The sequence below is a fragment of the Sphaerodactylus townsendi genome, linkage group LG15 (genome assembly GCF_021028975.2).
Source record: "Sphaerodactylus townsendi isolate TG3544 linkage group LG15, MPM_Stown_v2.3, whole genome shotgun sequence".
NCBI lineage: Eukaryota > Metazoa > Chordata > Lepidosauria > Squamata > Sphaerodactylidae > Sphaerodactylus > Sphaerodactylus townsendi.
Window position 1 is genome coordinate 31,224,291 of NC_059439.1, and position 27,239 is coordinate 31,251,529.

Genomic DNA, 27,239 nt, shown 5'->3' on the forward strand with positions numbered 1-27,239 from the left:
CCTTCAGATCAGAGTGCACCTGCTCTTAACCTCCTACGCCACTGCTGCTCCTGGATAGTGGTGGCGAACCTATGGCACAGGTGCCAGAGGTGGCACTCAGAGCCCTCTCTGTGGGCACGCGTGCACAGAGTTCGTCATGTGATAATAGTGTAATTATTTCAGGGAGATTATTAGCATTAAACCTAAGACCTGGTTTTGGGGAAGCAGTTTAGGTAACCCTGTTAAGCGCTGTTAAACCCCACTGATTTTCATGGGAAGAACAAAAGCATGTAAGCTTGGTTGCTGGCAGTGGGGTTTGCTTCTGAGTAAACCCTCCTAGGGTCATGATTCACCCGTTCGAAGCATTGCACAGTTGCTTCAAAGCAAAGCCACCGATTGCCACCAAACTTACTCCCGAGTGACGTGTGCCTTGGAGCCAACCGTTTTTTCTATACTAAAACCTCAGTATTCAGGTTAAATTGCCGGGTTGGCACTTTGTGATAAATAAGTGGGTATTGGGTTGCAGTTTGGGCACTCGGTCTCGAAAAGGTTCGCCATCACTGTTCTAAGTAAACCAAAGCTTGCAAAACCAAAGCTTGTGAAACAAGAGTCTTAAAAATGGCACTAAGAGAGCAACCGTGTTTTCAATTTACGGGAGACGGCTGCCGGATTCACTGTGGCACAACTTCCTCTGTTTTGAAACTGCATTGGCATAAAGAGATCGAACGGCTTCCAGACACTCGTGACTAATCAATTGTCTCCACCCCCTCCTTTTCCATTCTTGAGACAGAAAAGGCAGCTGGCCTGCCAGAAATCAATCAGCCTGATGTCTCTGGTCCTGCATGCATTCAGATAATCCATCCGCTAAAAGGCTATTAAAAAGGCTGACATTCTGCCTTCAATGGCTCAGGGCAAGATCGCTCTGCCTATTGTGAGGAATGAGCACCAAACACTGCTGTGATTTATCTTTTGCATTCAGCAAGGAATTCCACCGTGGCGCTTTATGGCATCGGGATGTGAAACTAGGTTTGGGTCAGGGCCCTGCAAATTGCTGACAAAAAGACAAAACAAAAAAACCCTGCAAGGATCCTCCAATCAATGCAGGCCTTACGAATTTAGCAAGCTGTAGCAAAATCCTACCAGCAAGGAGGGATTACAGCTAGTGAAACAGAACGGTAAAAGGTCTGGAATCCATGCCCTACGAAGAGAGGCTTAGGGAGCTGGGGATGTTTAGTCTGGAGAAGCAAAGGTTAAGGGGGGACACGATGGCTATGTTTAGATATTTGAAGGGATGCCATGTTGAAGAGGGAGCAAGCTTGTTTTCTGCTGCCTCAGAGACTAGGACACAGAGTAATGGATTCAAGATGCAGGAAAAGAGATTCCACCTAAACATCAGGAAGAACTTTCTGACTTGGGTGCTGTGTGGTTTCCGGGCTGTATGGCCGTGTTCCAGCAGCATTCTCTCCTGACGTTTCGCCTGCATCTGTGGCTGGCATCTTCAGAGGATCAACTTTCTGACTGTCAGGGCTGTCCGACAGTGGAATTCACTGCCTCAGAGAGTGGTGGAGTCTCCTTCTTTGGAGGTTTTTAAAGAGAGGCTGGATGAACATATGTTGGGAGTGCTTTGACTACGCATAGCAGAGGGTGAACTTGATGGCCCCTGTGGTCTCTTCCAACTCTATGATTCCATGGCTGTTTCTGTACGGGCGGAATACAGTGACCCAGAGACGCTAAAAACAGCATCCCTGAGGAGGGGTTCGCACGGCGCGGCGGCGGCGGCCTCGCAACCCCCGAGCGGCGTGAAGCCACTGTTTCCAAAGCCACTGGAAGGCGCCATTCCCCCCCTTTCCTGAATGCCTTACAGTCCCTCCAACCTTCCGGCGCGTCACCCCAGCCCGGGGACATGCCCCCCCCCCGTGACTCTAGAGCTGTCGCGCAAGGCAGGGGGGCGTGTCTCCTGTCCTGGGTGACGCGCCTGAAGGTCGGAGGGACAGTAAGGCGTTCGAGTGACGGCGCAGCCTCCGTGCAGGGCGACGGCACAGCCTACTGGGACCATTCGGACGGGGTGCCCACCGAGCGTGGCCATGCGGAAACGGCCCATGATAGAAAGGAGAAATTTGATTTTCAACCCAAGAATCGCTCTTTATTCAATTATTCTGTTGGCCTCTGGCCTCTTCCCCTCTTCTATTAACCCCTCCCCATCCTAGTCCTTTTGCACAAGTCTTTCTTCCCAGTCTGCCTGGCTCTTATCCAGTTTCTCCATCCTCGTCTCAAGAAACCCAACAGTCCTGGCTCTCGGGCCGCTCCCAACTCCATTGTCTCCTTCCCCACTCAGGAGTCAGCCGGTGCCTGGGGGGCTGGTGGGTCCGCTTGTTCCACAGGGGCAGCTGGTCCTGCTGCAGGGTTATCCTCTTGGGACATGCGCTTGCGCTTAAAGAATCCAAACTGGAGAGAGGAGGAGAAAAAGAAGAGTTTGGATTTATATCCCCCCTTTCTCTCCTGCAGGAGACTCAAAGGGGATCACAATCTCCTTGCCCTTCCCCCCTCACAACAAACACCCTGTGAGGTAGGTGGGGCTGAGAGAGCTCCGAGAAGCTGTGACTAGCCCAAGGTCACCCAGCTGGTGTGTGTGGGAGTGCACAGGCTAATCTGAATTCCCCAGATAAGCCTCCACAGCTCAGGCGGCAGAGCGAGGAATCAAACACGGTTCCTCCAGATCAGATACATGAGCTCTTAACCTCCTACGCCACTGCTGCTGAGAGAGGCAGCAGGCAGGGTTAAGGCAGAAAGGAATCCACAGGAGTCTGCCTGAGGGCAAAACTAAGAGGCCTGTACCTTAAACAAGATGACCACTAGAATGGCTAAGAGAACGAGGCCTCCAATGGTGCTGCCGACGATGACAGGAATGGGGTTGAACGGCGAGATTATCTCAACTTCTGTGGTGATCTGTAAGAAGAGAAGCGGGGGAAAAAGAAGTCATCTTTACCTCTCGGTTGCCACCTTCCCTAAACCCCATTCAGGATAAACCAGAATGTTAGGTTGTCCGTTGCATAAGAAGTAGATTACCACAGGATTCTATTTTTAACAATGGAGATGCTGGACCACAAGCTGGGCTGGATTTTCTACCATCAGTGACCCAGAAACTCATCTCCCTAATCCCAGATTTGGGGAAACTGATAACAGTAAGGAAATAGTACTCTGCATATACTCAGAGATACTCTTTAATACTATTTCAGGACATTAAAGTGGCCCTGATGAGGACAGAAAGGCAGAGGATAAATTTTGTAAATGAACTTTAAATTAAAATAGAAGAAGAGTTTGGATTTATACCCCACCTTTCTCTCCTGTAAGGAGACTCAAGGTGGCTCACAAGCTCCTTTCCCTTCCTCTCCCCACAACAGACACCGTGTGAGGTAGGTGGGGCAAGAACTGTGACTAGCCCAAGGTCACCCAGCAGGAATGTAGGAGTGTGGTTCACCAGATAAGCCTCTACCATTCAGGTGGGTGAGTGAGGAATCAAACCCGGTTCTCCAGATTAGAACCCACCTGCTCTTAACCACTACACCACAGGAAGACCAAATTCTGTGCTTGACTGCAATTTCTGTATTTCCCTGATGAGATTGGCACCATATTCCCTGGAGAAATTCTTCCCTTCAAGTTACCTGGCTGTAATGAAATTCCTCTGGCTGATTCTGGAAAAATCTAGACTCATCTATCATCACTGAGGCCTCACTGCGAAGAAGGAGAGTCTGGGACCAGAGCTGTAGGATTGACAAGAAAATTCAATAGATCGATACATTAGAGAACAAAAGGGATATCTACTGTTCAAATGTCTTCAGTGTGTCCTCAGGACAATTCAAAGGCAGGAAATGTTAAGGAAATGTGCCGAATCCAACGTACAACCCAACATTTACAAGATACTGATAGAAAAGGAAAGTGTTACAGGTTGTTTCCGCATGGCAAAATTATACTTATGTACCACCGGATTGTTTTTTTTAACCTAGTCTATTTTATCCCGTTTCTCCCTCCATGTGGCAGAGAAATAGAAGTCAGACTTCTGGAGAGGAGGATTTCTTTTGTTTGTTTATTTTTACTAAACATGAAGTCTGGTTAAGTGCTCACTCACTATTTTGTGGTATTTCAACTCAGCCTGTTGAAAGGTTAACCCCAACTATTGGTCAAGAATTTCACCACTTGTTTGCTGCACTATCTCTTGGTCACCTGAAGGGGGCGCCACCTACCTTGGAATCATTTTGAGGTCTGTAAAACTCCCCTGAAAAATTGAACCGGATGGACTCTTGAGAGAGATTGGCTATCAGGCACCGGATCCTGGCGCACACAGAAGATCCCAGGCACCCTTTCTGTCGAAAGGAAGTACAGTGGCATTTGTAGTTGTCTTTGCTGCCTCAGAGAAACAGCCACATCACTGTCCTTAGCATAAGAGAATCTACCCTGTTTCCCCGAATATAAGACATCCCCGGAAAATAAGACATAGTAGAGGTTTTGCTGAAGTGCGAAATATAAGGCATCCCCCAAAAGTAAGACGTAGCAAAGTTTTTGTTTGGAAGCATGTCCGACAAACAGAACACAGAATAATAAGACATCCCCTGAAAATAAGACATAGCGCATCTTTGGGAACAAAAATTAATATAAGACACTGTCTTATTTTCGGGGAAACACGGTAGTAGAAATGGGAACCTCTTGCCAGAAAGGTGGCTGTATTTTCTTACCGTAGTTGGTGCTTTGGAGTCCGCAGTGTTTGCCATTTGGAGGATGACCGGATGCCTGCACACGAACTGGTTCCTCTACAAGACAATATTTATTTTTTTTTATTTTTTTTCCAATTTATATACCGCCCGATCATTCTGCTTACCTGCAGAGCACGGGAATTCGGTCCTCCATCACACAAGGCCCCACCACCATCCACAATCTTTCTTTCTATTCACCCACAGAGCAAACAGAGAGAGAAGGTGGCATAGTCTAGATCAGTGGTTCCCAAACTTATTTGGCCTACCGCCCCCTTTCCAGAAAAAAATATTACTTAGCGCCCCCTGGAAATTAATTTTTTTTTAAATTTTAATAGCAATTAAACAGAAAGATATATGTATTAATGTTTCTACCTGTGGCCATCACCGCCCCCCTGGATCGCTGCAGCACCCACTAGGGGGCAGTGGCGCCCACTTTGGGAATCACTGGTCTAGATGGATCTCATCAGATCTTAGATGCTAGGCAGGGTCAATACGTGGATGGAAGGCCAGCCCCCCCACCCCTACTGGTGGCCACGGGGGGGGGGGGGCATGCAACCCTAGAACAGAGGTGTATCTAGGAAAAATGTAGCCTGATGCAAAATCTGAGTCCCTCCCCCCCACGGGCGGCTGCCCTCCCTCACCATGACCAAAACACGTTTTTTTTGCACCAGGTAATCTCAAAGTGTATGGACCTGGAAGGAAGGAGGATGGGTGTGGGGTGATTTTCCGCCCCCCACATGACTAAATGGCCACAGCCTGGGGACATTTGACCCCCCATATGTCCCCCTGGGCAGTACGTCCCTGCCCTAGAGACCACCAAGAAAGGCTCTGCAGAGGAAGGCTCCGCTTCCCACTTTCCTTGAATAGCTCTTTGCTGAAGTCACCGCTAAGTGGGTGACCTTGGGCTGAATCACATGCTTCAAATGGAGCTCTCAGCCCACCTACCTCACAGGGTCCAGTTTATTGTGGGGGGAAGAATTAGGACTAATAAAAGGAAACACTTCTTCACGCAACGTGTGATTGGTGTTTGGAATATGCTGCCACAGGAAGGGGGGAGGGCAGAGAAGATTGTCAGCCCTTTAAAAGAGTCTCCTGGACAGATTTATGGAGGGGATATAAATCATGGCTACCAAACTTGATCCTTCTTGACTTCTGATTGCAAAGGCCTTTACAAGTCAGCTGCTCGGGCACAATTGCCGCAGACGGCCATTGCTTTTACATCCTGTATATGCAGATCCAAATGGCACCTCTAAACCACTGCGAGTAGCAGAGAGCTGGACTAGATGGATTCTGGTCTGATCCAGCTGGCTTGTTCTTATGTTCTTGTAGGGCCTTCCAGCTACAGACTCCCCACCCCTCCTCTTCTACTCACCTACGGTTGCCAGCCTCCAGGTGGTGACTGGAGATCTCCCGCTATTACGACAGATCTCCAGGTGACAGAGATCAACCCCCCCTGGAGAAAATGGCTGCTCTGGAAAGCGATCTCTATGGTATTATACCATGCTGAGGTCCTTCCCCTCCCCAAATCCCATCCTCCCCAGACTCCACTCCCCCCAAAATCTCCTGGAATTTCCTAACCCAGAGATGGCGTGCAAATTTCAAGTGGGGATTTGACCTTGGTTTGCAAATAAGGTGTGTAGTAACAAGCCTTTATTGGCATAAAATAAACATACAAAATAAGCATACAAAAATTTGCCCATTATTGCTCACAGTTATAGACACTGGTACTAAAATATATACATGGTCATTCTGTAACTATAGGACATTCCTTCAGCTAGTTGACTCATGGCGTCGTGGGATACTAACAAGGAAGCTAGAAAATTACTGCTGTGTATATTATGTGGTCATAATACATAGACATTGATTGGTATTCATCTAGACTTACGTCTATTATCTTTAGCAGAAGTACATTACCATACACTGGCGGATCCATGTTGTTCAAAGCATGGGTATCTTAGAGCATCGGTTAGATTGTTATACAGAAATAGGATAAGTGCAGATTGCACGACATTCTGATTTTTACCAAACCTTACACAATGAAAGAGGGTATGATCGAGTGTCTCCACCTGACCCATATTGCATGGACATAGCCTCCTCTGTTTATCAATTTGTGGATCAACCCAGAGATGGCAACCCTCTACTTACCACTCCACTGTGGATCAAGGTTACATTCCACAAAAATCCCACTGTAGTTTGCATGGGAAAATGGAAGGTCACGTTGACCGGGGTGGAACGCTTGCCGAAATTCGTGACCTAGCGGAACAAAGGTGGATGGAGAGGAAGTGAGAGGTAGAGATTATGCTTGTGTCAGAGGTGGGATCCAGCAGGTTCTCACAGGTTCCCGAGAGTAGGTTACTAATTATTTGTGTGTGCCGAGAGGGGATTACTAATTGGTGATTTTGCCACGTGGTTTGTGCCTTAGTTACGCCGCCCCTCCTCTCAGCAGTAGCGCGCAGAACTTGAAGCAGTCTAGAAGGAGGTGCACCGGCGTGCGTGGCAGCCTGCACCTGCGTGCATTCGTTTCCTGCCCAAGGATCGGCGCAGTGGCTGCGTCCTTGCCACAGCCCCGCCCAGGAATGCCCGGCCACGCCCCCGTCATGCCCCGCCCAGCCCCACTGCCGCCCCCCCACAGTTTGCATCCCCCCCCCATGGGAACCTGTTACTAAATTTTTTGGATCCCACCACTGGCTTGTGCGTGTGGATATGGGCCAAAGGAGCCAATACGTTACCTCATGGATGTGTGTGACAATCTTTGTCTCTGGCATCTCAGCAGAGAGATTGAGGTATCTTGTAGATTCAAGTCTGGTGGAGAAGGTACAGGAAAGAAATTTATGTAGGTACAAGTGCCCGTTCCAGGTTACTTTCACACTGAGGTTTTCCCCCAAGTGCTCACGCCAATTGCGGTATTTATGATTTTAACTTGCACACCACTTTTTTCAACTATAAGGAGTCTCAAAGCGGCTTACAATCACCTTGTCCTCTGCACAACAGACACCTTGTGAGGTAGGTGGGGCTCTGAGAGAGTCCTGAGAAAACTGCAGGCTTTATATGTAGGAGAGAGGAAACAACTTGGTTTACCAGATTAGAGTCTGCTGCTCATGTGGAAGAGAAGGGAATCAAACCCAGTTCTCCAGGTTAGAGTTCACCGCTCCTAACCACTACACCACGCTGGGTCTCTGTAGATACCATGTTTCTCCAAAAATAAGACAGCGTCTTATAATAATTTTTGCTCCCAAAGATGCTCTATGTCTTATTATCAGGGGATGTCTTATTTTTCCGCTCCACAGCTGCATGCTCTGGTCAACGGGCATGCTTCCAAACAAAAACTTTGCTACATCTTACTTTTGGGGGATGTTTTATATTTAGCACTTCAGCAAAACCTCTACTACGTCTTATTCTCAGGGGATGTATTATTTTCGAAGAAACAGGGTAGCTCTAGGCCAGTGATGGTGAACCTATGGCATGGGTGCCAGAGGTGGCATTCAGAGCCCTCTCTGTGGGCACGCGCACACAGAGTTCGTCATGTGGAGGGCGAAAAATCACATACACCCTCCCCCCCCCCCCCCCACACACACACACATCTAGGCTGGCCTGGGCCACTGAGCACGACGTGCGCGCACCACAGTGAGAAAGGAGGACTCGGCTGGCGGGCCTGGTGCCTGTGCTCCGGGTGGCTGCTGCCTGGGGTGGGGGGGAAAGGAGGCAGAAATGCTAGAGAGGCACAGAGTGGTGCGCACGGGACTCGCTGGAGGCTAGAGCAGGCTGGCCCCTGCTCGAGCGGGTGGGGCAGAGGGAACCAACTGGTTTTTTCTAAACTAAAACCTCAGCATTCAGGTTAAATTGCCGGGTCGGCACTTAGCGATAAATAAGTGGGGTTTGGGTTGCAATTTGGGCACTCGGTCTCAAAAAGGTTTGCCATCACTGCTCTAGGCTATGGCACCTCTCCCAGAAAGGGATATACTCCACTGAGGCCTTCCATGACCACGCTGGGGAAACAGGCAGGGGAAAGTTAAGATTGCAGAAAAGAAAAGAAAAAAGAAACAGACCCCTTCACGATGACGTTGACTGGGTGAAGCACAGGTAGCCATTCTGTGGCCTCATTATCGTCCAGAGTGTCATTTTCATTCTTACTGGAAGGCAGAGGTAAACCAGAATTAGGGCTATGGAATCAGAAGACAGACAGACAGACAGACAGACAAACAGGAGAAAGGCCTTACCTCTGGGCACGGACAGTGAAGGAAACAAGCTTTCTGTCCCAGGAGTCATCTCCAGAAGAACGGAATGAAAGCCGGAGAAGGGCCTGGAGGGAGCATTTTATTGGGTTGTTCTTTTAATATATTGTATTTTACCGTATTTTACCGTCACCCCTTATGTCCCGCATAGACCGCTGCGTTCGGCAGTGGCAGAACTGCTGGAAACCCCTATCCCTGCAACGATGCGGCTGGCCTCGACCCGGGCCAGGGCCTTTACAGCTCTGGCCCCTGCCTGGTGGAACGCTCTCCCTCCAGCTGTCCGGGCCCTGCGGGACCTTGGTGAGTTCCGCAGGGCCTGTAAGACCGAGCTGTTCCACCGGGCCTTTGGTGAGGCTGGCCGCAGATCTACCGCCCCCCACTGAGGCTGCCAGTTTTCCATCTTGGCAGGGCCTTGATTCCATCTTGGGCCCTGCCTCTCCCCTCCCAGCCTTTTTGATCGGGCGCCTGTCTTTAATTTTGCTTGCTCTTAACTTTGTTATTTAAATTTTAAGAAATTGCTGCTGTGGAAATTTGTTTTAATGTGGTTAGTTTAGTTATGTATTTTATGTGCTGTTATTGGAACAGCTGTATTGTGAGCCGCCTCGAGCCCTTCGGGGGTGAGGCGGCCTATGAATCTAAATAATAATCATAATCATAATCATAATCATAATAATCATAATCATAATCATAATCATAATAATAGATAAATACTAATATTAATACTACTACTACTACTACTAATAATAATAATAATAATAATTGATAAATACTAATATTAATACTACTACTACTACTACTACTACTAATAATAATAATAATAATAATAATAATAATAATAATAATTGATAAATACTAATATTAATACTACTACTACTACAAATAATAATAATAATTGATAATTGATAATCGATAAATACTAATATTACTACTACTACTACTACTACTACTACTACTACTAATAATAATAATAATAATAATAATAATAATAATAATAATAATAATATTTATTGAATTTGCAGAGTGGACTCTATGCACCCCATTCAGTCCCCTGCCCTCCCCACACACAGTCCCCAAATCTCCACAGTTTCCAAATCTTGATCTGGCAATCCAATCCCCCCATCCTCAGCCAGTGGCTAAGAGGGACCTAGAAAATGGCAGATCACACCCCCCCATGGGGGGGTAGCAGGGAAAGGGTAGACTTGGTCCCAGAATCACCAAGACTGCTCCCCTGTATTCATTCTTTCATTCACAACCAAACTATTTAATTTCACTGACACGCTTGCTTTCCTGCCCCCTTGCTTCCGTTTGTTACCTGCGTGCCCTCCTTGAGATCCCGTGGGCTGAAACGGCAGGAGCTGTGGCGGACGACAGATGTGTTTCTTTGGGATCCGGATGCGTGCATTTTACAGGCAGGGGAGAGGCGCCAGTGAGACTGTACGAGGGAGAAGGGGATATGGAAGAATTGAAATAGATCAAACCAGCAAGTGGATTGCAGAGGATGAATGGAGATGTTTGTTTATCCTAAAGCAGCTAAAAGAGCACAGTAAAATCACCAGGCTGCAGGCTTAAAATAGATAATTCCTGCATCCCCTGGTAGAGAATCCCCTGGTAGAGAATGGTTGGTTGGTAAAGGAGCAGCAGTGGCGTAGGAGGTTAAGAGCTCATGTATCTAATCTGGAGGAACCGGGTTTGATTCCCCGCTCTGCTGCCTGAGCTGTGGAGGCTTATCTGGGGAATTCAGATTAGCCTGTACACTCCCACACACGCCAGCTGGGTGACCTTGGGCTAGTCACAGCTTCTCGGAGCTCTCTCAGCCCCACCCACCTCACAGGGTGTTTGTTGTGAGGGGGGAAGGGCGAGGAGATTGTAAGCCCCTTTGAGTCTCCTGCAGGAGAGAAAGGGGGGATATAAATCCAAACTCTTCTTCTTCTTCTTCTGGTTCCTCCAGATTAGATACATGAGCTCTTAACCTCCTACGCCACTGCTGCTCCCCATTGAGTTTCCTTGCAGGACAGAAAGGAGGTATAAATCCAAACTCCTCCTCCTCTCCATGCCCCTTCCACAGTGTCCCAAAGCCCCCTCCCAACTCACCTGAAGAACTGAAGCTCCTTGAAAAGACAAGATAGGAGGATAGTAGAAGGAAAGGTCTGCCTCGTAGGCCGTCTCGCCCACATTTTCTAGCTTCACGGTTAAGTTCAGAATGAAACGGGGAGTCAGTTTGAGACCGCTTGACCTGAAATTCAGCAACAGAAATATCTGCTCAGACCCAAGAAACAAATGTTAGGGGACTCGGGCAGTCCTTTTCTCTTCACTGCACTCCCCCGCTTTGTGAAATCAGGGATAGCCCCTATAAGTATTCCAGGAGTTGTGATAAATGGGTGCCAACACACCTGTCCTCCTTATGGACGTTATTTGGGCCAGGTTGTCCTTCCAACTAGTCCAACCAGGCCCGTGGAGAGCTGCCTGAGAGAAATGGATCGCATGACTTCCACACTTGTGAACAAACTGGGCTCAGGTTGACAGACCGCCCAGCCACAGACAAGAGATGGAGGAACGGGACTTCCAGACCCAGGTTGGCAAACTCCTAGAGATTATGGAGCTTGGGAATGACAGGGACCTCTGTGGGACACAATGCCATACAGTATGCTTCAAAAGCAGCCGTTCTCCCCAGGGAACTGATCTCTGTAGTCTGAGGATGAACTATAATTCCAGGGAATCTCCAGGTTTCCCCTGAAGGCTGGCATCCCTAAGGTGGGCCGAAGGAAGTGGTGGGAACCAAAGAGGTTGAACAATCTAATAGGTATTTATTAAAACTTATTAAATATACATTTTATTGCACTGTGATTTATTCTTAACAATCAAAAGTTATGTATAAATACATAAATGACTGTTCTATATCAGTGGTGGCGAACCTATGGCACGGGTGCCAGAGTTGGCACTCAGAGCCCTCTCTATGGGCACGCGCAGAGTGCCCCCCCCCCCCACACACATCTAGGTTAACTTGGGTTGCTGGGCTCTATTATTAGCATTAAACCTAAGACCTAGCTTTGTGGAAGCAGTGTAGGTAACCCTGTTAAGCGCTGTTAAACCCCACTGATTTTCATTTTGAAGAATTAAGCACGATCCTTTACCTGGGAGTAAGCTCGGATGCTGGAAATGGGGCTTGCTTCTGAGTAAACCCTCCTAGGGTTGTGATTCACCCGTTGGAAGAGCTGCATGGTTGCTTCAAAGCAAAGCCACTGACTACTACCAAGTTTACTCCTGAGTAACGCACGCCTTGGAGCCACCCGTTTTTCTAAACTAAAACCTCAGTATTCAGGTTAAATTGCCATGTTGGCACTTTGCTATAAATAAGTGGGTTTCGGGTTGCAATTTGGGCACTCGGTCTCGAAAAGGTTCGCCATCACTGTTCTATATTCTACAGCAGAAACACACAGTGGCTGCACCTCAACTGACTGAACTATCATCTTTTTGTCGGACAGAGTATAATTAGGGGGTTGTGGGTTTTCTGGGTTGTATGACCGTGTTTGTTTAATTGTCTGGAAGTATAATTGTCTGGAAAGGGGGGAAATCTCTTCCCTTTAATAGAGGTCTAATGCGATTGATGTCATTAACCAGGTGATATTATTTACCTCCATACCATCAAAAGCTCCAACTGAGCCTTTCTTTTTTCAAAGGGACAGGACATCTTTCTCCAAGTTTGCTGGCAACTCTACCCAGAGGGTTGCTGGGAAGATTAAAAAACGGAGGAAGGAAGATCAGCAAGATGCGTAGAAGATTGTTCTTACCCGGAAAAGTTAAAAGAGATCCGAAGATCAGACGTACAAATGTCATCCGAGCCACAGTTCCGACGGAAAGGAACCTGAAAGTAGGGGAGAGAAAAGACAGCATGGGACAAGAAATCTCTGGCACCGGTTCTTTTGCTAGCAATTAAAGAACAATTGATCTGATCGAAATCTGCATGATTGACACACGGAGAAAAACATGACATTTTAAGGAAATTTTAAATGTATTGTATAAGTTTAACATAAACAATTAATTAATTGATTGATTGATTGATTGATTGATTGATTGATTGATTGATTGATTGATTGATTGATTAATTGATTATTTGGATTTGTAGACCGCCCCATCCCCAAGGGGCTCTGGGCGGTGCACAACGACGTCAGCATATATACAATGTATAACAAAGGATCACAATAGTGACCACATAAACAATTGTTACATTTACTAAAATCCATTAAAATCCATTAAAACAGCGGTCAAAACAATAATAACCGGCGCCCCATAACCCAATTTATTAAAAATCCTCCCCAAAAAGAGGGAACGGACGGACTCCTCCCTAGGAGGGTAACGTAGATGTAAACAAAGATAGAATAGTAAAAATAAGTGAGTAGAGGGGCGCGCCCTACTCAGCGACTGGACACTCCAAAGGCCCGGCGGAACAACTCAGTCTTGCAGGCCCTGCGGAATTCACCAAGGTCCCGCAGGGCCCGGACAGCTGGAGGAAGAGTGTTCCACCAGGCCGGTGGAATTTATTTATTCGGTTAGCTGATTAACTGATGTTCACTTTATTAAGTTGTATTGGATCACATACTTATATTGTTGGGGACTGTTGTTATATTTGTTTCAACCGTTAATACATGTTCATTTTAAATTTCCTTAAAATTTCATGTTTTTCTCCGTGTGTCAATCATGCAGATTTCAACCAGATAGACTGTTCTTTTGTTGCTAGTGTTTTGTTCTGATCTTTTTCTTTTTGGTACTGGTTATTTTGCCCCAGAAATCACCCAAGGGAAGCAATTCTCAAGAGCCAATGTAGTGCTGTGGTTTGAGCTAGGATTCTGGAGAGACCAGTTTAAATCTCCACTAGTTGTGATCAGAGGTGGAGCTAGGGAAAATGTAGCCTGGTGATGAATCTATTTTCCACCCAACCCCCACCCCTGTATGGGCAGCCGCCCTCCCCCACCACAACCAAACAACAAGGAAGGAGGAGGGGTGTGGGGGGGTGATTTTCCGCCCCCCCCCCCACATGACTAAATGGCCACAGCCTGGGAATATTTGACCCCATAGGTCCTCCTGGGAGGTATGCCCCTGGTTGTGATAAACACTAGGTCTGTGGTGGTGAACCTTTGGCACTCCAGATGTTATGGACTACAATTCCCATCATCCCTTGCCAGCAATGTGCCAATTGGCCATGCTGGCAGGGGCTGATGGGAATTGTAGTCCATGTATCTGGAGAATATAGAGTTCGCCACTCCTACACTAAATTGACAACAGGAGTCAGTGTGAAGATAAAAGAGAGGCAGAAGAGAACCAGGAATATTGCCTTAAGCTCCTTGAAGAAAATGTGGAGTAAACATCAGATAGATACCTCAACAGTGATGGACAAGTTGGTCCCAGGTTCAAGAATGGGCTTTAGGTTCCTGGCAGAGGGATCTGGTTTTGCTGCAACTGAGAAATCTGTTTTCAGCACTAGTGGAGAGACGGTATCATCCAAGCAGAGCTGGCGGGACAGTAAAAAGCATTTTACGGAGCGCAGGTTTTTTGCCCAAATCCACATTTTCTCTCAACAGTCTGCTCCAGGGCCGGGAGCGACCACTTAGCGATGCTTCGAAATATTGTGAGCTTCCACAAAGCATCGGTTTATCTGACAGGTAAATTATTTTATCTACACTGCCAAATTACATTCATTTTGTATCACTTTAACTGTCACATATTTCCCCTAAGAAATGGGGAAATCTGAGGTTGCTGAAATGCTGATAATTCTCCGTTAAGGATTCCTAAAATTTCTTCCCACATAGAACTACAATTTCCAGAATTCCTCAGATGCAGGGATTCCTGCCTACCTGGGCCAGGAGTGTCTTGTTGACACAGATCGGCGTCATCCCCACGTGGATGGTTTCTGAGACATTGCGCTCCTCTTTCTCGAGAGTCAGGCGTGGTATAGACTGGTTGGCATCAACACGGAGGTCAAAGGAGATGGCAGCTCTGAGAGCACCTCCTTTTGAAAAAAGAAAAGATGGCTGACTCAAAAGGGGTAGACCAGTGATGGCGAACCTTTCTAGACCGAGTGCCCAAATTGCAACCCAAAACCCACTTATTTATCGCAAAGTGCCAACGTGGCAATGTAACCGGAATACTGAGCTTTTAGTTTAGAAAAAACAGTTGGCTCCGAGGCGTGCGTTCCTCGGGAGTAAGCTTGGCGGTAGTCGTTGGCTTTGCTTTGAAGCAACCGTGCAACTCTCCCAACTGGTGAATCACGACCCTAGGAGGGTTTACTCAGAAGCAAGCCCCATTTCCAGCATCCGAGCTTACTCCCAGGTAAAGGATCACACTTTAGTTATTTGCATGAAAGTCAGTGGGGTTTAACAGCGCTTAACAGAGTTACCTACACTACTTCCTCAAAACTAGGTCTCACGTTTAATGCTAATAATCAAGCCCAGCAGCCCAGGCCAGCCTAGATGTGTGTTGGGGGGGTGGGGGTGGACTCTGTTTGCACGTGCCCACAGAGAGGGCTCTGAGTGCCACCTCTGGCACCCGTGCCATAGGTTCGCCACCACTGGGGTAGACTATATTTGAATGCATTAAAACAAGAAGGGAATGAACAATCAAGGGCCAAAGTAGATATGAGAACATCCATGGGTTTGACCCATAAACTGCATTTCAAGGAATTTAAAAGTTTCAAGAGGGCCTGAGGATTGAGATCAGAGGTGGGATCCAGCAGGTTCTCACAGGTTCCCGAGAGTAGGTTACTAATTATTTGTGTGTGCCGAGAGGGGGTTACTAATTGGTGATTTTGCCACGTGATTTTTGCCTTCGTTACGCCCCTTTTCCGCTCCTCAGCAGTAGCATGCAGAACTTGAAGCAGTCTAGCAGGAGGTGCACCGGCGTGCGTGGCAGCCTGCGCCTGTGTGCATTCGTTTCCCGGGAAGCCCAAGGACCGGCGCAATGGCTGCGTCCTTGCCACAGCCCCGTCCAGGAATGCCCCGCCCCCGGAATGCCTGGTCACGCCCCCGTCGTGCCCCGCCCAGCCCCATTGGCACTACGCCACTGTTTGAATCCCACCACCATGGGAACCTGTTACTAAAATTTTTGGATCCCACCACTAATTGAGATACTCTTGTTTACTCTCTCCCTGTTGGGATGGATGGCACGACAAATGTAGTGGTTTAAAACGGGTGTCTCTACAGCTAATAATAGTTTACAGGCTGAGTTTGGACCTTTACCAGAACTCCATTTTGTGCTGATGAGTCTCAGGGTGAAACAAAGACTGAGGGTCCCACGTGGGCCGACTCCTGCCACTTTCCTGCTTGCACAGTTTGGATCATCTGGGGGTATCGAGTGAGGTGAGAAATTCAGCGAAGAAACGACAGTGAAAACAGGCTGGGATCTGAGAGGGACAGAAGACGCGATCCTGATTTTGTGGAGCGAAGTGCAGAGACCGCCCCACGCTTAACAACCCGCTCTTTTTTGCCCTCTTTCCACAATTGTCAACTGCCCCCAACCCACTTTTTATTTATTTAGGGGACTTCTACCCCACCTCTCCAGAATCTGCTCAAGAAAGATAGTGAAAGAGGAAAGACGAAACAATAATGCAGATTGGGTTAAAATAAAAAAATTCTTACCGAAGAAGCACAGCCTTTCCCAGCGCCCCAACGGCTAAGTCACCCAATCCATCTCTGGTCAGGTCTAATCCTCCCTGGATGGACTGCCCAAAGAACTTCAGCCCACGAGATTGAGAAGCTGCGGTGATCCTCTGTACAAGTCGAGAAGAAGGTAGAAAGAAGGTAGAATATTCCCAGTTCACTGGCAAGCAGTGCCAGTATCCAAAGCCTACTCAACTTACTGGACTAAACCGCCTCTCTCAAGCTTAAACAGAAAGCAAATCAGTGATGGGATCCAAAAATTTTAGTAACAGGTTCTCATGGTGGTGGGATTCAAACTGTGGCGTAGCGCCAATGGGGCTGGGCAGGGCATGACGGGGGCGTGGCCGGGCATTCTGGAGGCGGGGCATTCCTGGGCGGGGCTGTGGCAAGGATGCAGCCGGTGCGCCGGTCCTTAGGCAGGAAACGAATGCACGCAGGTGCAGGCTGCCATGCACGCTGGTGCACCTCCTGCTAGACTGCTTCAAGTTCTGCGTGCTATTGCTGAGAGGAGGGGCGTAACTAAGGCAAAAATCATGTGGCAAAATAACCAATTAGTAACCCCTTCTCAGCACACACAAATAATTAGTAGCCTACTCTCGGGAACCTGTGAGAACCTGCTGGATCCCACCTCCGAAGCAAATCCTCTTATGAATTAAATAAGTCCATATATTTGCTACTTGAACTTGAGTTAATTTGGCCTGCAGACCCACCTGACTGTACTGTTCCCTCAGCTTGTCTCTTTCTCCGAGGAAGATGTAAATGGCCCCACGGTTTTCATCTTCCATGGGGGCTCCAACAGCCACGTCTGTGAGGCCATCCCCACTCACATCTCCCAGGGGGGAGAGGGCAGACCCGAAACGGCCCAGACTGCTGCCAGAGATCCCACGAAGTGTCTGAAGGTAATTAGAGATACCCTGAAAAGGAGAAACATTCATTCATTCAATGTATTGTCGAAGGCTTTCACGGTTGGATTCGACTGGTTGTGGTGGGTTTTCCGGGCTGTGTGGCCGTGGTCTGGGGGATCTTGTCCCTAACGTTTCGCCTGCATCTGTGGTTGGCATCTTCAGAGGTGTATCACAGAGGGAAGTCTGTTACACACTGTGTCCAGTGAGAAGGGGATGTTTAGGGTATATATGTTTGGGGAGGTTAAGAGCTCGTGTATCTAATCTGGAGGAACCGGGTTTGATTCCCAGCTCTGCCGCCTGAGCTGTGGAGGCTTATCTGGGGAATTCAGATTAGCCTGTACACTCCCACACACGCCAGCTGGGTGACCTTGGGCTAGTCACAGTTCTTCGGAGCTCTCTCAGCCCCACCTACCTCACAGGGTGTTTGTTGTGAGGGGGGAAGGGCAAGGAGATTGTAAGCCCCTTTGAGTCTCCTGCAGGAGAGAAAGGGGAGATATAAATCCAAAACTCTTCTTCTTCTCTATATTGTCCATGTCCCAGAGTGGGGAACCAATCAGTAAGTGTTTGGGTAGAACTTGTTATGCAAAGATGTGGTTGATAGTATTGTATTGCGGGCGGGGCTCATTCATTCATTCATTCATTCATTCATTCATTCATTCATTCATTCATTCATTCATTCTACCTTTATTGGCATATTAGAAGAACAACAGAAGAGTGTAAACATGTAAAAAACAATAAAAGAAAAGGTAAAAGGTTCAAATGCAAAGTTTAAGAAATTAAATTTTTTCCTAAATAAGGTGGCTACCGCTGAGGTAATTTGTGAATTGCAATCACTTAGTAAAAAGCGGGTATCCTGGAAATTTGATTGGGTGGTCCTTGCTGCCAGCAAAGATTGAATCAGGGATACTACCTTGTAGTAAAGGCTGCATTTCAAGAGTATGTGAGATATAGTATCTGGAGATTTGCATCCGCAGCGGCATAATCTTTGTTGTTTGGGTAAACAAAGATAACTTCCAGAGGTGACGGCTGATGGAAAGCTATTAAAACGTGCTAGCATAAAAACTTGACGTTGTTTAATAGTTAAAAGGGTAGAAAAATATTTTACTCTGGATCTATAGTTTGGCTGTATTCCCAGAAAGCGAGGAGAACATATAGCTGTCTTTAATGGATAAAAGAAATTATGTTCATGAGGAACATATAGGCTCATTCCGCACATGAAGAATAATGCACTTTCAAACTGCTTTCAGTGCTCTTTGAAGCTGTGCAGAATGGCAAAATCCACTTGCAAACAGTTGTGAAAGTGGTTTGAAAACGCATTATTTTGCGTGTGCGGAAGGGGCCAAAGAGTCAGTCTAGGGAGCTGGCATAGCATTCTCTTATCTCCTCTGGCCGATGCCAGTTTTATGAAGGGAATGTACGTAGTTCCAGGGGTAAGTGCATTGCAGAAAGATACTCGCTGTGTAGAGGACAGATGTACTACTTCTTGCCCAGACTGAATGCAGGGAGAACCTGCTCTTCCAGTGTGGAGCAGAAGCTAGATTTGGGCAGTTTTGACTGGCTAGTTTTTGTGTCAGTCATAAAGCATTTCTCCTTTCTCACATGTACACAGACCATTCAAATCCCTTTGCTAAAAGTCTGGGTGGAAAGAAATGTTTTGGCCTGCAGCTTAAAGGGAAGGAACACAGGCACTGCCTCCCCATGGCTTCCCTACATCCTACCGTAGTTGATTGGCTGACCGTGACATTGATGGAGTGGACCTCGACAAGCCCTCCTCGTATCCCGTCGTAGAAAAGGGGAGCCCCGATCAGGAGGAGGTCCGTGTTCCCATCTGCATTCAGATCCACAGTGCCAAGTTCGGCACCAAAATAGGAACCCACCTGAACGAAAGAGGAAAACATGACTGTGGGTGCCTATGTTTAGGAGAAACGGGGATAAATTGAATTAGATTGTGGGAGTGTTATTCTGGCACCTGGCTATCTGGTTTAAAGGGAAATGTAGTCAACGGGGGCCCACAGTGAGCGATTTTTCTAACACCGAGAAAACTCCCTACCCCTTCCCTTATCACCACCTCTGGCTTTCCTGTGGGGGACAAAAACAAGTCTTTGCCACCTCCCCCCAGTCTCACATAAAGTCTGTTCCTAAACATCTGCTGATCTTCTGGCGGGAGATCCCACAGTAACCTCACTGTTGAGGTGACTGGCAGCTTGGTCGGGGAATTACGCCCCTCCCTCCCACCTGGCAAAGGTACGGCGTCCCAGTCAGTCAGCGTGATGTAGTGATTAAGAGCAAGCGGATTCTAATCTGGAGAACCGGGTTTGATTCCCCACTCCTCCACCTGAGTGGCAGAGGCTTATCTGGTGAACCAGATGTGTTTCCGCACTCCTACATTCCTGCTGGGTGATCTTGGGCTAGTCACAGTTCTCTCAGGACTCTTTCAACCCCACCTACCTCTCATAAGAACATAAGAACAAGCCAGCTGGATCAGACCAGAGTCCATCTAGTCCAGCTCTCTGCTACTCACAGTGGCCCACCAGGTGCCTTTGGGAGCTCACATGCAGGAGGTGAAAGCAAGGGCCTTCTGCTGCTGCTGCTCCTGAGCACCTGGACTGTTAAGGCATTTGCAATCTCAGATCAAAGAGGATCAAGATTGGTAGCCATAGATCGACTTCTCCTCCATAAATCTGTCCAAGCCCCTTTTAAAGCTATCCAGGTTAGTGGCCATCACCACCTCCTGTGGCAGCATATTCCAAACACCAATCACACGTTGCGTGAAGAAGTGTTTCCTTTTATTAGTCCTAATTCTTCCCCCCAGCATTTTCAATGTATGCCCCCTGGTTCTAGTATTGTGAGAAAGAGAGAAAAATTTCTCTCTGTCAACATTTTCTACCCCATGCATAATTTTATAGACTTCAATCATATCCTCCCTCAGACGTCTCCTCTCCAAACTAAAGAGTCCCAAACGCTGCAGCCTCTCCTCATAAGGAAGGTGCTCCAGTTCCTCAATCATCCTCATTGCCCTTCTCTGCACTTTTTCTATCTCCTCAATATCCTTTTTGAGATGTGGCTGTTGTGTCTCAAAGTGTCTGTTGTAGGGAGAGGAAGGGAAAGGAGCTTGTAAGCCACCTTGTCTACTTACAGGAGAAAAAGGTGGGATATAAACCCAAATTCCTCCTTCTCCTCCATCCTCTTCATCTTCTTTATCTTCTTCTTCAGCCCAATTCACCATACCCAAGGGATAATGCTGTCACCAGCTTTTTTCCATTACTGGTAGTGGTACAGGAAAGTGGTTTTATATTTGCCGGAAGGGCCAACCAAGTAGTGCCCCACACTGTTGGCCTGGAATAGAAAGAACCTCCGGCTTTTGGTCTCAACTCGGGTTGGATCTCTGTCTGCCCCAGAAGGGGTGAGTACAGGTTGACCAGGGACTTGTCATGCAAGCTTTGTTGTTCTGTCTTTGCTCCTAACATAACCTGCTTGCTCAGCATTAAAAGGACAGTGGGTTGACGCCAGTGGTGGGATCCAAAAATTTTAGTAACAGGTTCCAATGGTGGTGGGATTCAAACAGTGGCGTAGCACCAATGGGGCTGGACGGGGCATGGCCGGGCGTGGCCGGGCATTCCGGGGGCGGGGCATTAATAATTTCTCTGTTACTGTAAAAAACTCTTACTGTAAAAAAAAAGTTCCTCATTTCCAGCTGGTATCTTTCTGTCCATAATTTAAACTCATTATAGCAAGTCCTATCGTCTACTGCCAACAGAAACAACTACTTCTCCTCTAATTGACTGCCTGTCAAATACTTAATACTTTCAAATACTTGATTTTGTTTCTAGAAATCAAAAGAAGGGAGACTTTCCATAAACAGGGAACTTTACCATATTTCACAAACGTGTTTTTTAAAACAGCCCAACAGGGAGAATCATCCCGTTTTCTACCTTCGCTAACCAGCCACATAGGAAACAACAGGACTTCATGATTTTTGGACCTAGTAAGATTTCCTATTGGAAGAAACAGGGCCAATTAGTAACCCCCTCTCGGCACACACAAATAATTAGTAACCCACTCTCGGGAACTGGTGAGAACCTGCTGGATCCCACCTCTGGTTGACGCACATGACAGTTCTTCCTTCTTACCTGTCTGCCCTCAATGGAAGCCACTGGCTCTTTGTTCTGTCTTTCAAAAAGGATGACCATCCCAACATGTTGGTACCGCGGAGCCCCGGCTATGTAGAACTTCCTTGGGCCAAAATGAGCAAGTGCCATGGCGTAGCCTGTTGTTCACAGAAAGAAAAGTGGCTTTGACCATTGGGAATGGAACATCGTAGCCAGAGGGACAGAAAGGGGCAAAGAGAAAGGGGCATCTGCCTCACCTACCCAGATATGAGTCGTTGAAGTCCACCCTGGGAAGAGGCATGTTTATGAAATGGATTTCAGGAAGGTCTCCCAAGGACTGTTCTTCCAAACCCCCGGTCCAACCATAGGCACCAACAGCTCCTGACACCACGTGCTCCTATGCAGGAGGAGAGCACATAAATATTAGAGACAGAGGTGTACAAACACAGGACAGCCTGAATGCCTTCTCTTCCTGAACCCATGCGTGAAACAGGTAAAGGTGTCTAAATGAATGGACGGACATGCATATGTAACCCATGCCATTTTAGTATTTTTTGGTTTTGTTGGATCTTAGGGCCCAGGGGATCAGAGCTCACTGAGCATGTGCTTGCTTACTTATTACCAACTGCAAGAGCCCCACCCTCCTCAATTGGTCTGGCCTGCAGTAGGAGAAGGAAGGCCAAAGCTTAATTGAGGGAATGACTTATTGTTTTACAGGCCCAAATTGAGGAAAGACCTGCAGCAGCTACATCAGATGCAGAAGGCCTGTTGGAAGAAAGAAGCCCTGCTTGATTAATAGTTTGGACTTTATTGATATTCTTTCATTACTGGACACTGTTAGTGGTGGTAACTGTTCTGAGTGCTTTTTTCTTTAAAAGCACTGAAGATTTTGTTCAATTGAGTTGTGCTGCATATATATACATATATGTTCACTATATGTTCACTATTATTTATCCTTAAATGATAGAAAGTTGTGTTAAAGATTAAAGGTTTGTTGATTTGTTCCAGCAATTTCATATTTGTTTGTTAAGCCACAGGGTGCTGTCATATATTATTTCCTAGGTCTCCAATGGAGATTGATGTGGCCAAGGATAAGTAGGTTACACATACTCACTGGGGTAAGGAGTGTGCTGAATCCACCTTGTGAGAATTCTTGCTGAAATGAACTGCCAGAGGTCCCTTTTCAGGATAAAACACCAAAATAAAGAAAGGGAAGACCTCAAATAAGCCTTTCCAAATATAGAAGAAGAAGAGTTTGGATTTATATTCCCCCCCTCCTTTCTGTCCTGTAAGGAGACTCAAAGGGCCTTACAATCTTCTTTCCCTCCCTCCCCCTCCCCCAACAACAAACACCCTGTGAGGTGGGTGGGGTGCTCCAAAGAACTGTGACTAGCCCAAGGTCACCCAGCTGACATGGGTTGGAGTGCACAAGCTAATCTGGTTCATCAGATAAGCCTCCACAGTTCAAGTGGCAGAGCGAGAAATAAAACCCAGTTCTCCAGATTAGAGTGAACCTGCTCTTAACCACGACAGTACGCTGGTTCTCTGGGGAACAATGCTAGGGAACATCAATCCGAAGTGAAAATGAAGAAAACTTGTACCAACAGGCTACAATAATGACTTCAAAAAATTAGTTCTCCCACTGGAGTAGCAATTGACTTGTAAGTGTACTAACGTGGCTGTAGACTGGTTGGGGGTTAGTCTTAGGTCATTGGGTTTCCTGTAGTCTTAAGCTACAGAAGACTTATTCTGTCTATGTTGATCATGTATGCTGCTATGATTATTGTCGCCTTATAGCTTATGATGTTATGATTATTGATGTTCTTGTTGTTTATAATGCTATGTTTACAATGTGATGTTTATTGATGTTTTGTTGCTTGATATTATGATTACTGATGTTTGCCATTATGCTATTGTTGTTCACCGCCCTGAGCCCTTCGGGAGAGGGCGGTATACAAATCGAATATTACAATACAATACAATACAATAACTTTACAAACAGTAACAAGAGGCATAAGAATAAACTAATGTCGAGAGGCATAAGAATAAACCAATTGCAGAGCGTTGTCCTCCCTGATTGTAACCATTATTGTACTTCGAAAAACCCTGACCTGCCTTTAACAGCCGTAAAGATTAACGAGGCCAGTTAGTTAATTATCTAGAATCTGGCTAGCTGTTATGTTTAGATTTAGATTACGTTGCCGTGCCGTTCTGACTTGTGTTTATATATATTACTCCAATGGGAGAATGTAAACAATTTTTCCAAAACATTTTGTTACTGTTTGTCATGCCCTTATATAAGTTTGTCATGCCCTTATATAAAGCCGTGGTGCGACCGCACTTGGAGTACTGTGTTCAGTTCTGGTCGCCACATCTCAAAAAGGATATTGAAGAAGAAGAAGAAGAAGAAGAAGAAGAAGAAGAAGAAGAAGAAGAAGAAGAAGAAGAAGAAGAAGAAGAAGAAGAAGAAGAAGAAGAAGAGGAGGAGGAGGAGGAGGAGGAGGAGGAGGAGGAGGAGGAGGAGGAGGTTGGATTTATATCCCCCCTTTCTCTCCTGCAGGAGACTCAAAGGGGCTGACAATCTCCTTGCCCTTCCCCTTCACAACAAACACCACCCTGTAGTAAGTAGGTGGGGCTGAGAGGCTCCGGCTGTGACCTTGCCAAGGTCACCCAGCTGGCGTGTGTGGGAGTGTACAGGCTAATCTGAATTCCCCAAATAAGCCTCCACAGCTCAGGTGGCAGAGCTGGGAATCAAACCCGGTTCCCCCAGATTAGATACACGAGCTCTTAACCTCCTACGCCACTAGAAAAAGTGCAGAGAAGGGCAACGAGGATGATTGAGGGACTGGAGCACCTTCCTTATGAGGAGAGGCTGCAGCGTTTGGGACTCTTTAGTTTGGAGAGGAGACGTCTGAGGGGGGATATGATTGAAGTCTATAAAATTATGCATGGGGTAGAAAATATTTCTCACAATAGTAGAACCAGCGGGCATTCATTGAAAATGCTGGGGGGAAGAATTAGGACTAATAAAAGGAAACACTTCTTCACGCAACGTGTGATTGGTGTTTGGAATATGCTGCCACAGGAGGTGGTGATGGCCACTAACCTGGATAGCTTTAAAAGGGGCTTGGACAGATTTATGGAGGAGAAGTCGGTTATAGCTGCAATCTTGATCCTCCTTGATCTGAGATTGCAAATGCCTTAACAGTCCAGGTTAACAGGCGCAACCTTAGCCTTGAAAGGCCATTGCTTTCACATCCTGCATGTGAGCTCCCAAAGGCACCTGGTGGGCCACTGCAAGTAGCAGAGAGCTGGACTAGATGGACTCTGGTCTGATCCAGCTGGCTCTTCCTTATGTTCTTATGTTCTTATGTTTGTAAAAATATAAAATTATTTCGGTGACTTACAAGTAAATTGCTACTCCAGTGGGAGAACTAATTTTTTGAAGTCATTATTGTAGCCTGTTGGTACAAGTTTTCTTCATTTTCACTTTGGTGTGTACCTTCCCCTTTTGCATAGCATGAGGGAACATCAACCTGACATATTTTCTCTGGGCAACTTTAATGTCATGACGATATCAAAGCACTCAATCATACCAGGAGGAGCACACAGTTGCCTCCTTCCCCCCAGCTATTTTTCTTACTGCCATTTTTATTTCTTGGTAGAATATGGGTTGAGATTGAGACCGGGAAGGGAAGCCAAGAAGGAGCTAGAAAATATCCTTAAGTGTAGGGATGCGACGCTGGAAACAAAGATCAAGTTAATTCATACTATAGCACTCCCCATTACTATGTCCGGCCATGACAATTGGACAACGAAAACAACTGACAGGAAGAGAGTGGATTCGTTTGAAATGTGTTATTGGAACAGACTTGTACCGATTCTGTGGCCCTCCAAAAATACAAATAAGTGGATTCAAGATCGAATCAAGCCTGGACTGTCCCTAGAAGTTAAAATTGCTAAACTGAGGCTATCTTACGTTGGTCACATTATGAGAAGAGTCATTGGAAAAGCTAATAATGGCCCTTTCTCCACTTACCCTTGTCGGAGGGTTGCTGCGCGCAATTCCCAGCGCACGCAATTCCTGGCGTGCGCCCCGGCTTTCCCACGACCCTGCGCTCTGCGCGGGGTCATCAAAAGCACCATTTGAAAAAAGTAGCCAGGAATTATCTTCGCGGCGCTGAGAGAGTGCGAGAGAGGTAGCGTCGAGCGGCTCGCGTTCGCCATACGCCCTGAAATTAGGGGAGTGCAGCTGGACCCCGCGCTACTTTAGGAGAGTAGCGCGGGGCTTAAGGTAAGTGGGGAAAGGGCCAATGTTAGGAAAAACTGAAGGCAGCAGGAAAAGGGGAACACCCAACCTGAGATGGACTGATTCAAGCCTCAGTTTGCAAGACCTGAACAAGGCCATTAACAGTAGAAATTTTGGGAGGTAATTAACTCACAAGGTTGTCGTAAGTCAAAAATGACTCGATGGTACTTAATACACACACACAGAATGTGACTGAATAGATGTTCTAAGCCTCAGCAGCATGGCGTTAGTGATGTTACCAGTAGCGAGTACACAAAGTTCTTCAACACGAAGCAGCAAGTGTTATGTTCAACCATATCCTTACAGCAGTGCAACTTCTACTATCCTTTTCGCACAAGGCTCACACAGTGGATTAAAGTCAGCCCGACTGTACGGTTAAGGGATGCCCCTTGATTACTTTTAATATCTGAAAAAACATAAAGGACAGAGTCACTAGGAAAAGATTTTAGAGCTATTTGAAACCTTCAATAGCAAAGATCTTCTCCTTCAAATGCTTCTGAAGACTATCGAGTGCCTCAAAACTGCTCACGGAGAAGACATTCTCAGAGGACGAAGCAATCTTGCGCAGCTCATTTTGAGCATTTGATTTGTTAAACACTTCACCAACCTGGAATATACAGAACAGATGTTCAGTTTCCCCCAGTGGTGGGATCCAAACATTTTAGTAACAGGTTCCCATGGTGGTGGGATTCAAACTGTGGCGTAGTGCCAATGGGGCTGGGCGGGGCACGACGGGGGTGTGGCCGGGCATTCTGGAAATTTGAGGCATTAATAATTTCTCTGTTACTGTAAAAACAAGTTCTTTCAAATTTTCCTGGCTGGTATCTTTCTGTATCCATAATTTTAAAAGCTCATTATAGCAAGTCCTACATAAATTACCGCACCACCTTAGAAACAAACTACTTCTCCTCTAATTGACTGCTTACCCGTAAAATGCCCAATACTTTCAAATACTTAATTTGTTTCTAGAAATCAAAGAAGGATACTTTCCTTAAACAGGAACACCATATTACTAAAACATGTTTTAAAACAACAACAGAATCCCGTTTTCCTACCTTAAGCCCTGAAAAAGCAGCCACATATAGGAAACAACAGGACTTTATGATTTTTGGACCTAATGGAATTTCTGACGGAAAAGCAGACCCAATTAGTAACCCCCTCTCGGCACACACAAATAATTAGTAACCCACTCTCGGGAACTGGTGAGAACCTGCTGGATCCCACCTCTGGTTTCCCCCCAAGTGCAGGGAAATAAACCCCACTGCTCCTTTTGGAACCACCCACGCAGTTCTAGAATCTTCCATTTTC

The 27,239-nt window shown here is 46.7% G+C and overlaps 1 protein-coding gene across 2 annotated transcripts in view; it reads right to left on the reverse strand.

Moving 5' to 3' along the window:
• Positions 1-2,105: 2,105 nt before the first annotated feature.
• LOC125445317 (integrin alpha-X-like) overlaps positions 2,106-27,239 on the reverse strand; it is a 37,171-nt gene continuing 12,037 nt past the window's right edge. For both annotated transcript variants that reach the window (XM_048518329.1, XM_048518330.1), the window contains 22 exons: positions 26,394-26,538; positions 22,737-22,801; positions 21,884-22,019; positions 21,644-21,780; positions 19,232-19,390; positions 17,319-17,522; positions 16,588-16,718; positions 16,189-16,352; positions 14,809-14,963; positions 14,334-14,465; positions 12,748-12,821; positions 11,051-11,192; positions 10,272-10,391; positions 8,945-9,027; positions 8,774-8,857; positions 7,457-7,529; positions 6,873-6,980; positions 4,710-4,784; positions 4,221-4,340; positions 3,642-3,740; positions 2,815-2,925; positions 2,106-2,424 (listed from right to left, as the gene is read on the reverse strand). In XM_048518329.1, coding sequence (XP_048374286.1) covers positions 2,311-2,424; positions 2,815-2,925; positions 3,642-3,740; positions 4,221-4,340; positions 4,710-4,784; positions 6,873-6,980; positions 7,457-7,529; positions 8,774-8,857; positions 8,945-9,027; positions 10,272-10,391; positions 11,051-11,192; positions 12,748-12,821; positions 14,334-14,465; positions 14,809-14,963; positions 16,189-16,352; positions 16,588-16,718; positions 17,319-17,522; positions 19,232-19,390; positions 21,644-21,780; positions 21,884-22,019; positions 22,737-22,801; positions 26,394-26,538 — 2,631 coding nt within the window. In that variant the 3' untranslated portion in view covers positions 2,106-2,310. The remainder of the gene's footprint in view (positions 2,425-2,814; positions 2,926-3,641; positions 3,741-4,220; positions 4,341-4,709; positions 4,785-6,872; positions 6,981-7,456; positions 7,530-8,773; positions 8,858-8,944; positions 9,028-10,271; positions 10,392-11,050; positions 11,193-12,747; positions 12,822-14,333; positions 14,466-14,808; positions 14,964-16,188; positions 16,353-16,587; positions 16,719-17,318; positions 17,523-19,231; positions 19,391-21,643; positions 21,781-21,883; positions 22,020-22,736; positions 22,802-26,393; positions 26,539-27,239) is intronic.